We start from the raw sequence: 13,512 nt of genomic DNA, 5'->3' as shown, positions 1-13,512 counted from the left end.
GCATATGATCTTCATCCCCTGTCTAATTTCTATAGAAGTTATTACATATTCCCCCGTTTTGTAGTTGAGTCAAGGAGGGCTGCAAATTGTAAGTGGCTAATGAAGGGCACAAAGAGTTTGCTGCACAGGTACGACTAGAACCCTGGACTCGTGGCTCTACAGTTAGGACTCCCCTTGCCCCTGCCTGGACAGAGGTATGACTGGAAAGGCCCTCTTTCCTTGTTCTCTGGAGCTCAAAGGAGAAGGGTCACTTGGGCTCTTGCTTCTGATTTTGGAAGGACCCAAAAGGGGAACCGCCTATAGGTCCCAGGCCTGGGAGGCTGTGAGTAAAAACAATGAGGACTATCTTTGACCACTCATGGACCCACATACCCAGCCATCTGTCCACAACCATCTGACATGGTGCTTTTGAGCCTGGACTTTGAGGAAGCCATATCTGAGTTAGAGTCCTGACTCATTATATACTTGCCATGGGTCCTCGGGTAAGTTCCTCAACTTCTCTGAGCCTTAGTTTTCTCACTTGCAAAATGGGGCCATTTAGGCTTCAGAGCATTGTTGTGAGGATTCAATGTAGCAATGCAGGTTAAAAAAATTTAGTGTGTATAAGCACTCAATATATGGTAACTTCAGCATTATTATTTTATAAATTTAATCTTTATTATATATTTTTTCCCATTACAGTTTAGTCCCCTTATACCCTTTCCCCCTCAGCAATCGGCACACTGTTATCTATGTCCTGCATTATTTGTTGAATTCATTTCTCCTCTGCCTCCTGGTGTCAGGCCTAGAGCCGGAAGCTGAGCACACAGAGGGCAGAAAATGTAGTTCCTGTCTTAAGGGACTCAGGGTCAAGTCAAGGAAGAAGACAAGGGGTGCTTGGTGATGCAAGCATAGGATGTTATGGGAGCACAGAGGAGAGGCATCTAATTCAACCAGAGGAAGGCTTCCTGGAGGAGGTGACATTTCAGCTGAGTCTTGGCAGCTGAGAAGCGGTTAGTGAGGTGATTAAAGGAAGGCACACCAGGCCAGGGCAGAGGCATGGGTACTGTCATGAAGAGACAAACCCACACACTGATTTCACAAAGTCACAGAAACACATATAAATTCTCAAAGCCACCCATAGCGATAGCCATAAACGTGGGCACTCAAATGGGGTCATAGACACACACATGGAAAAAGACATACCAACAGACACAGGGATAAAGAAAAGAACACACAAATAGTCATAAGCAGTTCCCGGGAGAACTCATTCAGAAACAAGCACGTACACATTCACAAACCTCCACGTTTTCTTACTGAGATTCAGAGGCCGTTCAAAGCTTTGGCCCTTACATCACACTCAGACTGTTCCTTCTTTCTCTGTTCAGCCGACAGCCTAGAGCAGTGTTGGCAGGTTTCAGGTGCCAGTAGTTCCTCTGAATCCAATTTCCTCACCCTCTAGCTAGATCAGTGGCATCCATGGCAGGTGACAGATTGTGGGTGGGGGTTGGGTGGGAGAGGGGGCTGGAAAGAGATATAGAATGAGCCGTGCCCAGCCTGGGTCCCAGCTTTTCCTGGGGAGTAGCAGTGGGGACAGAAGCGTCAAAGATTTGGCAAGCCATAAGACACTTCAGTAATTAAAGAAGAAATAAGAAATGTTTGTCCTTGCAGATGCCAAGGGCAGTGTGATTCTTGCCAACAGTGAGTGTCCTGGAACGGGAAGAGAGGACAGGGCAGCCACTGATAATGAAGTAAACAACAGTGCCCGGCTGTGCAGACTGCAGCAGGGTGGATGCAGGCAAAGCAGAAAGAAGGGCTTTCTCACCGAGAGGGTTGTTAAACATTGCAACGCGTAGCTGGAGACTTCCCTCTCTGAAGGTTCATAAAAACCAGAATAGCACCTGTCTCTCTGGGTTAGAGCTGGCAGGAGGCAGGGGGATGAACCGAATGACCTCAATAAATGGCCCCTTTCCCCCATTTTCTGGGCCCAGAAGCCCAAATGAGAATTAAGCCATATCCCAGACAACCACACAATTGAGGATTCTTTATTGCTGACATTAGAGACCATATTTACTTTCACCTCTCATTACTATGTCTGTAATTTGCTGATTGTATTTGGGCCACAGGGAACAAATATTAAATCTGATAAGGCCTGCTGCTGCTGAGGCAGGACCATTGGTCTCAGGGATTTATGCGCTGACAAATAGCTGGGACAAGAGCATTCCAAAGAGAAGGCAGTCAAGTCCAGGGTTATGGATAACTAAAGAGAAAAGAGAAGGTAAAGCTAGTGTTCCGGTGAACTAATATTCTAACTGCAGTTCTCACCATTTCTTCGGCACATCCTGTCTCTGAGCTCTCTCCTTAGGAGAATTTCACAAGATTTTGGGAAAACACAGGAAGAAGAAGACAAGTAGATAAGGGCTCTGGCCTGCGTCACTTCCTCCTAATATTAACAACTGGCTCCATGTTGCTGCAGGATTTTCAATTCCATGGCCGCCTGTGGTCAGACTTAAGCTAGAAGGGGACACTCCTGTGGACAAGAGGAGCAATCTCTCCCCCTCTCTTTTTGGGTCAGGTAAAGTTCAAAGGCTCAACAGCCAGAGAAGGCCTCAAAAGCCATCGAAGTCTAAATAAGCAAAACGAGGGTCCTCACATTGTGATTGAATAAGAAATCTGCCCATCTTAGCCCAACCAACTCCTATTCATCTGTCAAGGCCCCATTGAAAGACCCCATCCTCCACGAAGCTCTTATGAGTGATGAAGTTGGTCACTCCATCTTCTTACAGTTCCCTGTATATGCCTCCTACGAGTAGTATTTAACACTCAGTATAAAAATATTTTATTTAGCTTTCTCTTTCCTCCATTGAATTTTACAATCCTTGGAGGTGATGGCTTGATAATAATAATTACAATAGTCAATTTAACATTGTAATCGTAAGTCCCAGACTATGGAGTAAAAGACACTTTGGCTCAAATCCTGACTCTGCCACTAACTGGTTGGAAGGCCCTAAGGGAAATTACTTAACCTCTCTGAGTTTCAAGTTACTCATCTATAAAATGGAGATAAAAATACCCACCTCATAAGTTGTATGGTATGTGAATGATATCTCAATGAAGCTGTCACAAAAACATGCCCTAAAGGGTTGTTTAGGGGATTGAGATGACACATGGATAACTCCTGCGCACAGCCAGACATGTAGGGAGCAGTCAGTAAGTGGCTGTTACTGCTGTTAACAGCCCTCATCACAAACGTTGCCTCTGCATTCCCACAGCCTAACCCAAGTCTGGCACACAGTAGGGTTCAATAAACATTTGCTGAATAAATCAGGCAAATGAACTTGGAGTGTCTCAGATTCCTGACCAACAGTGCTCAGCTGATTAATTATAGCTCAAGAAAAAATTAATATGAGCCTCCTGAGAATGAAATGCTATCTGCGATTGTGGAGCCCATGAGATGAATAACATTGCATAAGAGAGTATCATACATTATTAAGATCCCTCATTAGTAATCCTCTGCACCATTTTTGGACTGTCTGTTTGTGGTTAAAGGGTTCTAATGATGTTCTTTCTGGGGAAATAAAACACTAAGTCTTACGAGAGGTGAAAAGTTTTCCATTTTGTGACCATCTAAACCTAAGTGGCAGCAAAGAAACAGCTAAAAGAATTAAGTAACCCACCCTCCCCTCACCCTATAGTGAATGCTATTCCTGCAGGTAGAGAAAATAACCCCCCAGAAACTTTCTGTCTCTTTTGTCCAACAAATTTCCGTTTGTAGCATCTCGAGAGCTGGAGAAGCCAGTGAATATCATCTAGTCCAGCGATATTCAACCGCTGTGCCTCACCAGGCACGCTGGTGTGCCACAGGAATTTTAAAAACATGCACTACCTGACCATTTAGTCAGGGGCACTGACCTCTTTTCCCTTAGATTGTCAAATAAAAAAATTGACAACAGCAAACACAACAATAGCCGTCTGGTGTGAGTGAATCAAAATTGTACCTATTTTTTGATCAGGTCAGCAAAAAGTATATTTTTGGGTGTGCCACAGAATTTTAGCAATTAGTTTATGTGTGCCATGAGATGAAAAAGGTTGAAAATTTCTGATTTGGTTCAATGGGTTTCAAATACTTTTAACACATGGAACTCTTTTCTAAAAAAGAAATTCAATGGGAAAATCCAACACATTAATAAAACTGAGGCAGCTTTGAATGAACTATGAAGTGGGGGGAGAAAAAGCCCTATGCCTGGGGGTTTCCCTTCCCTCAACAGCAGCCCCCAAATGCCCCTGCAGAACCTCGAGTGCTACGGATATACAGAACTGAGGAAGAGAGACCCCTGGAAAGGTATTTAGAGTCCATTAAGATGGCATGAACTAAAAGCCAACAAATCATAAACCTGAGTACGTAAACAAATGCACTTCCTGCAACTTTCTCAATGACTAAATAATCAGGAGAGATGTTATGGTGGGGACGGCATGGTGAGGAGAGCAGGGCACCAGAGATCCTCCTGGAGCACAGGCTCGCCTGCTGGCACTTCTGTTGACTGATGCAGAATGTCTTATGGAAGGGGATAGTGCCAAGTGAGGAGCAATACTGGGCATGTGTGAGCAGTCTCTCTGCTGCTGCCACAGCTCACACACTTCAGCCTCTGGAACATTCTCATCCCCCAGTGAAAACCTTCCAAAGGATGCCCCGCTCTACCCCTGGGTGGCTTACCTTGGGCTGGAAGACACGGTTCTCCTTCCCAAGATGGTCCACGATTCCAAAGATGCACAGGGGCCCAGCAAAGCCCAGTAGGTCGGCCAAGATGCGGAAAGTGCTGCTGAGGACCAGGCGTCTCCCGAAAGCATGGCAGAGTGCCCGCCAGATGGCCCGGGCACTCTGTGGGCTCTGCGTGTCCTTCTGCTGCCCAGAGAGACCCATGGCCAGGTCAGAGTGGCTGAGGGCCTATTCACAGCAGGGCCCAGCATCCCAGGTAGCCCCTGGCTCCTGCTGCCTGGGGAAATCCAGTGGCCACGTCTGCTGCATACAGGTGAGCTCCAAGAAGAAATCATGGAACCAACAAGTGCAGAGTTGGGTGGGCCCTATCAATGCCAACATGGCCCAGATGAGGCCAGAATATTGATCAAGGTCACACAGCTGGTCAGGGACTACATGACAAGCACAGCACTGCAATAAGGGAATGGTCTGTGCCATACTTGCCCATTACTGCCTGCCACCATGTCTGCCTTGGTGTTTCCCCATCATGATAAGGCTGAGGCAGCAAAGGAACACTGAACTGGGAGTCAGGAGACTGCTTCTGTTACGGTCCAGCTGTGCGCCAGCTCTGGGGAGGTCATGACTTTCTCAGGGCCTCAGTTTCTTCCTCAGTGATATGAGGAGATCCTTATTTGGCCCAACTCATAGAGGTATTGTAAGGATCAGGTCACTAATGCCTTTGATCTCCAAAATGGGTGAAAATTCCCACCTACCATCACTGAGCTCCAAAGGAAAGAGGACAGGGCATAAGGAATCCAGTGGGGTCACTTCCCTTCTCAGGGCCTCAGTTTCCCCACCTGGACAATGAGGGTGTTAGACCAGATGACCTAAATCATAAAGGCCATCTCAGCTGTGACTGTCCTATGACTCTTTGGCCCTAGACTTGTCCCTGGCTTACTGTGTGACTTAGGGGAAGCCTCTTCCCTCCCTGGGCCTCAATTTCCCTACCTTTGCCACCAGAGGTTTGACCTGATGCTTTCTGAGGCCCCCATCTGTGACTCTAAACCAGAGGGCAGGGAATGGATGCTGTGGCCACGCCCCCACTGACCACCTGGGCATCGAAGGCCTCACGCAGCCGCCGGTAGTTGGTCAGAGCCCTCATGGCGATGGGCAGCTTCCCAATAACTCGGAGATCGATGGGCTTCTTGTGGGCAGTCTTGATGAAAGCATTCATCCACCAATAGGTGCCTTTGGACAGCAGGTTCACGAAGGGCTGCAGGAAGCGCACCCCCAGGTCCTGCAGGTCCTCGGGGGGCTTCACCTCCCTCGGCGTCTTGAAGAAGATGTATCTCTGTGGGGCACACAGGCCACTGGAAATGGGTAAGTGTGACTCCTCACCATTCCCCAGTTTGTCCCAGCAGCAAAGGTCTGGGGTTATGACATCCCACCCTTGACCTCTACAGATGGGGCCCTTGTTTGCCTATTTCCAGGAGAAGGGACCCTGAATCCTCCTGGCCACCAACACCAGGGCCTCCTGACTCTTCACTGAGGCCTGCTCTGAATCTCCTGGGCTGGGTTGCGTTGGGTTCAAGATAGATTGGGGAAGAGCAGAGATTTCCCGTATATTGTCTTCTCCACAAATCTCAGGATACCACCATGTAGGGTTTCCAGAACATGGAGCCACGCAGACCTGCGCTTGAATCTTGCCTCCTCTACTTACTAGATTTTTGGACAAATCTTATCTAAAATGTTTCCCATCCAAAAAGGGGGTGGTACTTTCATCACGGTGCTGCTGTGAGGATCAGCTGAGGCAAGGAATGTAGAAAACTTTTGTATTCTGCAAATTATCTGACAGCAGAGGAGTCAGAGAAATGCAAACTAAAGTAGCATTTCACACTCATCAGACTGGTCCAAATTAGAAATGGCTCTAACCCCCATTGCTGGCTGGAGGAAGGGAAATGGTTTTCTTATTCATTGCTGGTAGATTACAGCTTTTCTGGAAGGTGATCTGCAACATCAATTAAAATGGAAAATACACAGAGAGTCTGAAGCAGCGACTCCACTCCTTGGACTCTCTCTCATAGAAATAAAAGCAGCAATACATAAAGATAGAGTAAGTATGTTTAATAACGATTATTTGCAGAGGCAAAAACTTGGCAACAAAGTGAATGTCCATTAATAGGTGAATGGTTAATAAATTATGGCTCATCCACATGATGAAATACTATGCAGCTATTTAAAAAACTATATTAGCCATTCTACACTTGGAGGGAGTCCTAAGAAATATCTGTTGGATGAGAAAAGCAAGATGCAGCAAATTGTGTAATATAATCCCATTTTTATAAAATAAATATTGAGAGAAAAAAAAACTATATGCATATATGTTGAGAAAAAACCCTGAATAGATAAAAATTTATGGTATTACATTGTTAAAAACAGAGAATGGAAGGACACATAGTAGGTTGTTAATCTGGGTTACCTGGGGAAGAAAAGGCTGGGGAGGGGAGTGATGAATCTGAAAGAGGAAAAGGGGGCAAGCAAGAGACATGTATGCAACTGCATTTACTCATTCATGTACATGTGCAACAATATGAACACATTAAAATAAAAACAAGGCAGATTCATGAATAAATGCCTTGCTTTGCTGCTGAAAAAAAACCCCAAGTAAGTCTCCCCCTCCACCCCCCACCCCCCCCTGCAAAAAAAATCAAACTTGGTGAAGCCAGTACCTGAAGCTTTGATTTCCTCTCTGTGGGATTAAACCCAGAACCTATAACCTTGCTAACACATCCTGTCGCCTTCTCTCCCTCTAGACAGCTGGGCCAAATGGCATGTTGCTCCCCAAACTTCTCCCACTGGCCTCAACTCCCCTTTTTGAGGAAGGTATAACAAGCTGACTTCTTCTAGGACTTGGCTAAGGAGCAGGATGGGGCAGGACACTGGTCAGAGCCCTGCCCTAGCCCAAGTGTGTCCTCAGGTGGGTAGCAGGTGGGTGGTGGCCCAGGAGGGGCCCACTTACCCTCACCCTGATGACGTTGACCTCCACGAGCAGCAGCATCCCGTAGAGGATTACCAGCAGCCCCGTGAGGCAGAACCGCAGCTGCGAGAAGCCAATGTTGTGGTCATAGAACTTGACAAACTTGATGGTCTTGGTGATGAAGGCCAGGGTCCAGTAGACAAGCAGGGCTGGGGGTGGGGGAACAGACAGCATGGAGGATGTGTGTGCATAATGTGTGTGTGTCCTCATGTGTGTGCAAGCGTGTGGGGGGAGAAGGGGAGAACTGAGTGTCATAAGAGGTGTGTGTAAACAAGCAATTGTCACACATGTGAATGTGCACATTTCTGAGTAAAGGGATATGTGTGTGTGACTACAGGAGTGTGTAATTTTGAGATGATGTATGTGCGTTAAAAAATTCGTGATAGACATGTTTAAAAACAATAATCTTAGAAGCCAAGCTGGTCTTTTTAAATAGTATGAAGAAAAATAAGAAAATTATTTCTTTAACTCAGTTGTAGGGGCTGTGCCAAGTAAGTGCTTTAAACATATGGTCTCATTTATTCCTTACAATTACCTTGTGACAGAAATAGTGTGTCAGACCCACAATTTTTAACAAAGGAATTGAGGCTCAGAAAGATTAGGTAACTGGTCCAAGGTCATAGAATCATTAAGTGGCAGGGCTGCCCGTAGGCTCCATCCTATAATGGCTTCCTGGTGGAATTTCCAAGCTGAGAAGATCCTAACAGTCCTTCCTTCCAGCCCTTTCATTTTTCATATGAGCAAACTGAGGCCTGGAGAGAGGAGATAACCGCCCAAGCTTATGGCAAGCCAGTAACAGAGAGAGGGGAGGGTGTAGGTCCCTGGCTCTCCAGTGCAGAGCTCACTTCCTCAGGATGCCTCTCATTAGGGAGCCTGGGGAAGCAGGGGGACACAAAAAGTGAGTCACAGACCTGGGAGGCAGTGTGACAGGGATTAGAGCTGGGCCCTATAGCCCCATACACCTGAGCTCAGATCCTGTAACTTAATAGCTATGTGACCTTAGGGAAGTCATTTAACCCCTCTAGGCCTCAGTTTCCTCATCCATAAAATGGGGATAATAGTACCTCAAAGATTGTTGTGAGCAATGTATGGAAAGCATTTAGCACAGTGAGCCTGGCATGCAGCGGGTGCTCTTTGGATATCAACTGTTAATATTTTTATTATCTCCAGATTACACATCTGGGGCCATAAACAACAGAAGCTATCAGTGGATTCTATCCTCTTAATTCCCACCACCTTCACCCACCAATAAACTACTGTCAGCCAGCAACCGCAGCAATAAAAGCACAGGCAGCTTCTTCCCACCTCACTCCCTAGAGCCATCTGCAAAAAAAGTCAACCTAAATCCCTAGAACTCTATAGAGGAACCACAGAGAGGGAAGAAGATCTTCACCCTGCCCTCTACCCCTAGGTGGGCCTGGCCATGAATGCCAGGGCACCTTTTGGAAGCCAAAGCTGGGGTCTGCCTGAGCCTAGTTCTGGGCTGGGTGTTAGGCTGAGACATTGAACTTGCTTGGGGAGGGGCAAATGCCCTCTGTCTCAGGTCCTAAGGCAACAGCATTAGGACAGATGTCAGAAGCATCCTAAGGACAGGGACGATGACCTCTGAGTTCAATCTGGTCTCCAGGTCACAAGAAATCCCATAGCCAGAGGCCATCTCCCTGCTTCCACACCTACACTCCTCAGACAGACTCTACCTCAGGCGCAGAACCTTTTTCACCCTTAGTGATATCAGGTCACCTGCTGGGACCAAGGCTCAACAATATGCCTCACATTGGTCTTGCCTCTAACACTTAACAGGCATAATCTGATTGAATCTTCATAACAACCCTATGACTGAGTCAGGAACTTGCTATTCCTGACTAGGCAGGAAAATGAGGCTCAGAGAGCCTAAGTGTCTTGTCCGAGGTCACACAGAACTAAGCCTAGGGGTTATTTCCACAGTCCCATCCTACGGTGCTGAGACCGCAGCCTGTTGCCAAACACAGCAGCATCTGGCAACAGCTTAGAGCTTGACTGAGGAAAGGGGAAAGGAAAAGAAGCGGATAGCACAGGGGCTGCTGGGGAGGTGTAAGCTCAGAATAACAATTTCTCCTTCTTTCTTCCCTTTCCTTTCCCTCAGCCCCACATTCCACCCATTGCCAAATTCTGTTGCTTTCCCCCCCAAGATATCTTGAATCCATTTACATTTTCCATCCAGGTGGCCACCTGAGTCCAGGCTGCCCTCATGTCTACCCTGGACCACCTGAGAGCCTTCCCATGGCTTCCATTCTCCCCTTCCTCCAATCCAGCTTCCATAAAGCAATAAATACCAACCAAATATGATCTCAACACACCATGTTTGTGGCAGCATTATTCACAATAGGCAAAGGTGGGAGTAACCCAAGTGTCCATCAGATGAATGGATACATAAAATGGGAGGTATACATACAAGGGAGTATTATACAGCCTTAAAAATGAAGAACATTTTGACACATGCCCCAACATGGGTGAACTTTGAGGATATTATGCTAAGTTAAATGAGCCAGCCACAGAAGAACATTATAGTGTATGATTCCAATGATATGAGGTACCTAGAGTAGTCAGATTCATAGAGACAGAAAGAATAGTGTTTGTGAGACATTGTGGGTAGAGTTTCAGTTTGGGAAGGTGAAAAAATTTGGAGATGGTTGGTGATAATGGTTACACAACAATATAAATGTACTTAATTTCACTGAGCTATATACATTTTAAAGAGGTTAAAAAAAGTAAATTTCATGTCACATATATGTCACACCACACACCCACCCCAATCCTCAATGGTTTCCCATTGCCTTTGGGGTAAAGCCTAATGCCTATGGTGTGGTCTTCAAAGTCCTGTATAGTGCAAGCCCTACCTGTCACTCCAGTCTTCAAACTGTAGCTTCTTTCTGCTCTGCACTCCAGCCACTGTTTTTCTTCCAGATTTCCTACCATGCTTTGCTGCTTCTGCCACAGGACCTTTGCATATACTATTTCTTCTCCCAAAGCATTCCTTTCTATTTCTCCTAGTTAGTTCCTACCTACCCTTCAGTTCTCAGCTCAAACATGACTTTCTCCTAGAATGTTTCCTTGATCTCACCTGGGGCCCCAGAATCAAGGTTATTATGTGGGACAATGAAAGCCACATCATGGTTCACCTTTCTGTGGGATTCCAGTCCTGTGACCAGAGAGCAGCCTCCTCAGAGGGCCAGCTATTCTCCCAATTCCCATTACCCTCTATCATCTCCACTTTTCCCTGTTCTAGAATTTCTATCTCTGTGGGGAGCAAAACTCTAACAAAGGGGAATGGAGGGAGTTAGTCCTGTTCCTTGGAGAAGGATAGGGCCATTGATGGGTGGTAATTTGTGCTTTAAGGAGAAAACATTATGTGCTTCCTGGAGACTGAGAAAATGAACTTACCAGATGCCCAGATGTGGTGCTTCTGGGGGCACCAGTCAGCCAGGCCCTGACAGTTAATGAGGGATTCTCTGTGCATGCGAAGCTGCTTCAGAACCTGGAGTGGGAGCTCTCTGAAGCCTGTATTTAACATCTCTCCACCTGCTTCCCTCTAGTCCCCAACCACACTCACATGGGGCCCCTGGCGTGGGGGATCATTTGGACGATTGATGGAGCTCAGCTTACATGGGAAGGTAGACCCGTGATTAGCCTGGGAAACACTATCTGCCCCCTCATGACACTGTGCTGTCTCTGGCTTAATACAGAGAGTTCCATGCTCCAGATGTCAATTAGATGCTGTGACTCCTTAAAATCACAGTCTGACTTAATGATACACAGTCTGGCCATAGCCTAACAGCCAGATGAACAGCCTGGTATTAGTCATGTAGACTGAGTCCAAACCCAGAGGCAGACCCGTGGATTTACACCTCTGGCCCGTGCACAGCCTGAGGATCCTGAGACATGCAGTCTCAGAAACAGTTAAGAGTCTGCTGGGGTGCCAGACTCCCGGCACCCTGCTGGGTAGGCTGGTGTAAGTCCCAAAACCTCTGAGCCTCTGTTTCCTGGTCTGTAAAGGGGAGGTAATAGTGGTGCTTACAGCATTGTTGTAAGGATTAAATGAGTTAGTATGTGTAAAATGCTTGGATAGTTTCTGACCCACAGTAAGTGCTAAATGACTGCCCACTGTTAGTATTTTTTAAGTTCTGAATTTCAGTGTCCACATGTGTAAAGTGGGGCTAGCAACAGCAGCGAGAGGGAGATGGCAGGGATTAAGTGAGATAATGTGCGTAAGAAGCTTAGCACTGAGCCCGGCATGCAGTACATGCTCAATAAACGTCAACAGTGATCACTTTTGGTTCTGCCTGGGACTCCAGCCAATGGGGTCAGAAGCCCTAAGACAGCACCTTAGGACTCCTTCCTGAGCCTCTTTAAATGTTGGCAAATCGCAGGTTCTGACCTGCAGCCTTTTCTTCTCTCTCCAGGTAACCTCCTCTGGGCTCAAGGTTTAGATGCTCCCGATAAGCCTGCAACAGCTGAATGTGTATCTCCACCCCTGACCTCTCCGCTTATCTAACCTTGACTCATTCATCCAATTGTCTATTTGACATTTGAGTTGGCATCTCAGCGACATCTCAAGCTCAGCATGCAGAGAGAAAAACTGATCCCTACTCCGCCCCAATTCCTGCTCCTTTGCCATGTCTGTTAATACCACCATTTGCCTAGGCACTGGGACCCAAAGCCTAGGAGTCTTTCTTGCTCCTCCCCTATAGCCCCTGACCTCCTCTCCTACCATTCTCCCCCTTTTTCATTGGATTCATCCACACTGGTCCTTTGACAAGTTTCTTCCTATCAAAAGGCCTTTCCATTTGCTGTTCCATCTGCATGGAACACTCTTCCTCCCAATACCTGCAAGCTCACTCAGAAGCCTTCTCGGTACAAACAGCAACATTGCCGTCACTCTCTACCACTTACGCAGCTTTATTTTCTTCATAGCATCATCACTACTTGTTTGTTTATGTACTGTCTTTGCCTGTCTGTAAGCTCCACAATGGCAGGATTTTTTTTTTTTCCTTCTCCACTTCTGAACCTCTAGCACTTAGAAGAGAGCCTGGCACATAGGGAGTCCTCAGTAAACATTATCTGAAGGAATGAGTGGAGGTACCGATCCCTCCCCGGCCCCTTTACCTCCCCTACCGATCAGCAGCTTAGGGAAGTTGGAGGTCTCGATGTTGTGATAGTAGACCACGGAGGTGACAGCAGCCATGAATGCCATCCCGGCCGGCATGTACAGGTGAAGATGGCGGGATTCGGTCACCCTGAGAAAGGGGCAAGAGAGAGAGACAGATAGGATGTGGATATGCTGAATACACCAACAGAACAGCCCAGGCCTTGCTTAGGGCCCAGCACACACTGGGGCTTCTGGGACACAAGTACAGCCCCACACTGTATGTTGGCAGCTCTGCCCAGCCCATGCCCCAAACATGCTTGGTGTTCAGGCTTTGGAATTCACAGCCTTCTTTCTCTGGGTTCATGCCCATAGAGCCTGGCATAGGGAAGCCAGCAGTCACAGCTGCAAAGCTTCTGGCTTGGAATCACTTTTTGGGGAGTGAGCACAGCTGGGTCTCTGTCCTTAGGGTCCTCTGGGCCGTGCAGGGGCCTGTGCGCCACAACTGTCTCAGTGACAGCCCCATTTAACATGAACAGCAAAGTCAGCATTGGTTCTCCTCCCCAGATGGTGTAAGAATAACACCGTGAGTCAATATTTATTGAGCATTTACCGTGTACCTGCCACTGTTCTAAGCACTTTACGTATGTTAACTCGCTTTATCTTCATAAAATTCCA

General features: G+C 46.9%; 1 protein-coding gene across 8 annotated transcripts in view; it reads right to left on the bottom strand.

Annotated features, from left to right (window-relative positions):
• ABCC8 (ATP binding cassette subfamily C member 8) overlaps positions 1 to 13,512 on the bottom strand; it is a 73,187-nt gene that overhangs the window by 53,844 nt on the left and 5,831 nt on the right. For 5 of the 8 annotated variants that reach the window (XM_090263481.1, XM_090263527.1, XM_090263521.1 and 2 more), the window contains exons 3-6: positions 12,864 to 12,985; positions 7,695 to 7,861; positions 5,784 to 6,026; positions 4,694 to 4,882 (exon numbers count right to left, since the gene is read on the bottom strand). In XM_090263481.1, the coding sequence (XP_090119607.1) occupies positions 4,694 to 4,882; positions 5,784 to 6,026; positions 7,695 to 7,861; positions 12,864 to 12,985 (721 nt within the window). The remainder of the gene's footprint in view (positions 1 to 4,693; positions 4,883 to 5,783; positions 6,027 to 7,694; positions 7,862 to 12,863; positions 12,986 to 13,512) is intronic. The other 3 variants (XM_090263495.1, XM_090263502.1, XM_090263511.1) reach the window with 2 other exon arrangements.

This window comes from Furipterus horrens, unplaced genomic scaffold, assembly GCF_987537825.1.
Source record: "Furipterus horrens unplaced genomic scaffold, mFurHor1.1.pri manual_scaffold_2, whole genome shotgun sequence".
NCBI lineage: Eukaryota > Metazoa > Chordata > Mammalia > Chiroptera > Furipteridae > Furipterus > Furipterus horrens.
The sequence above is the reverse complement of the archived record's forward strand: the minus strand, read 5'-3'. Positions and strand labels throughout refer to the sequence as shown.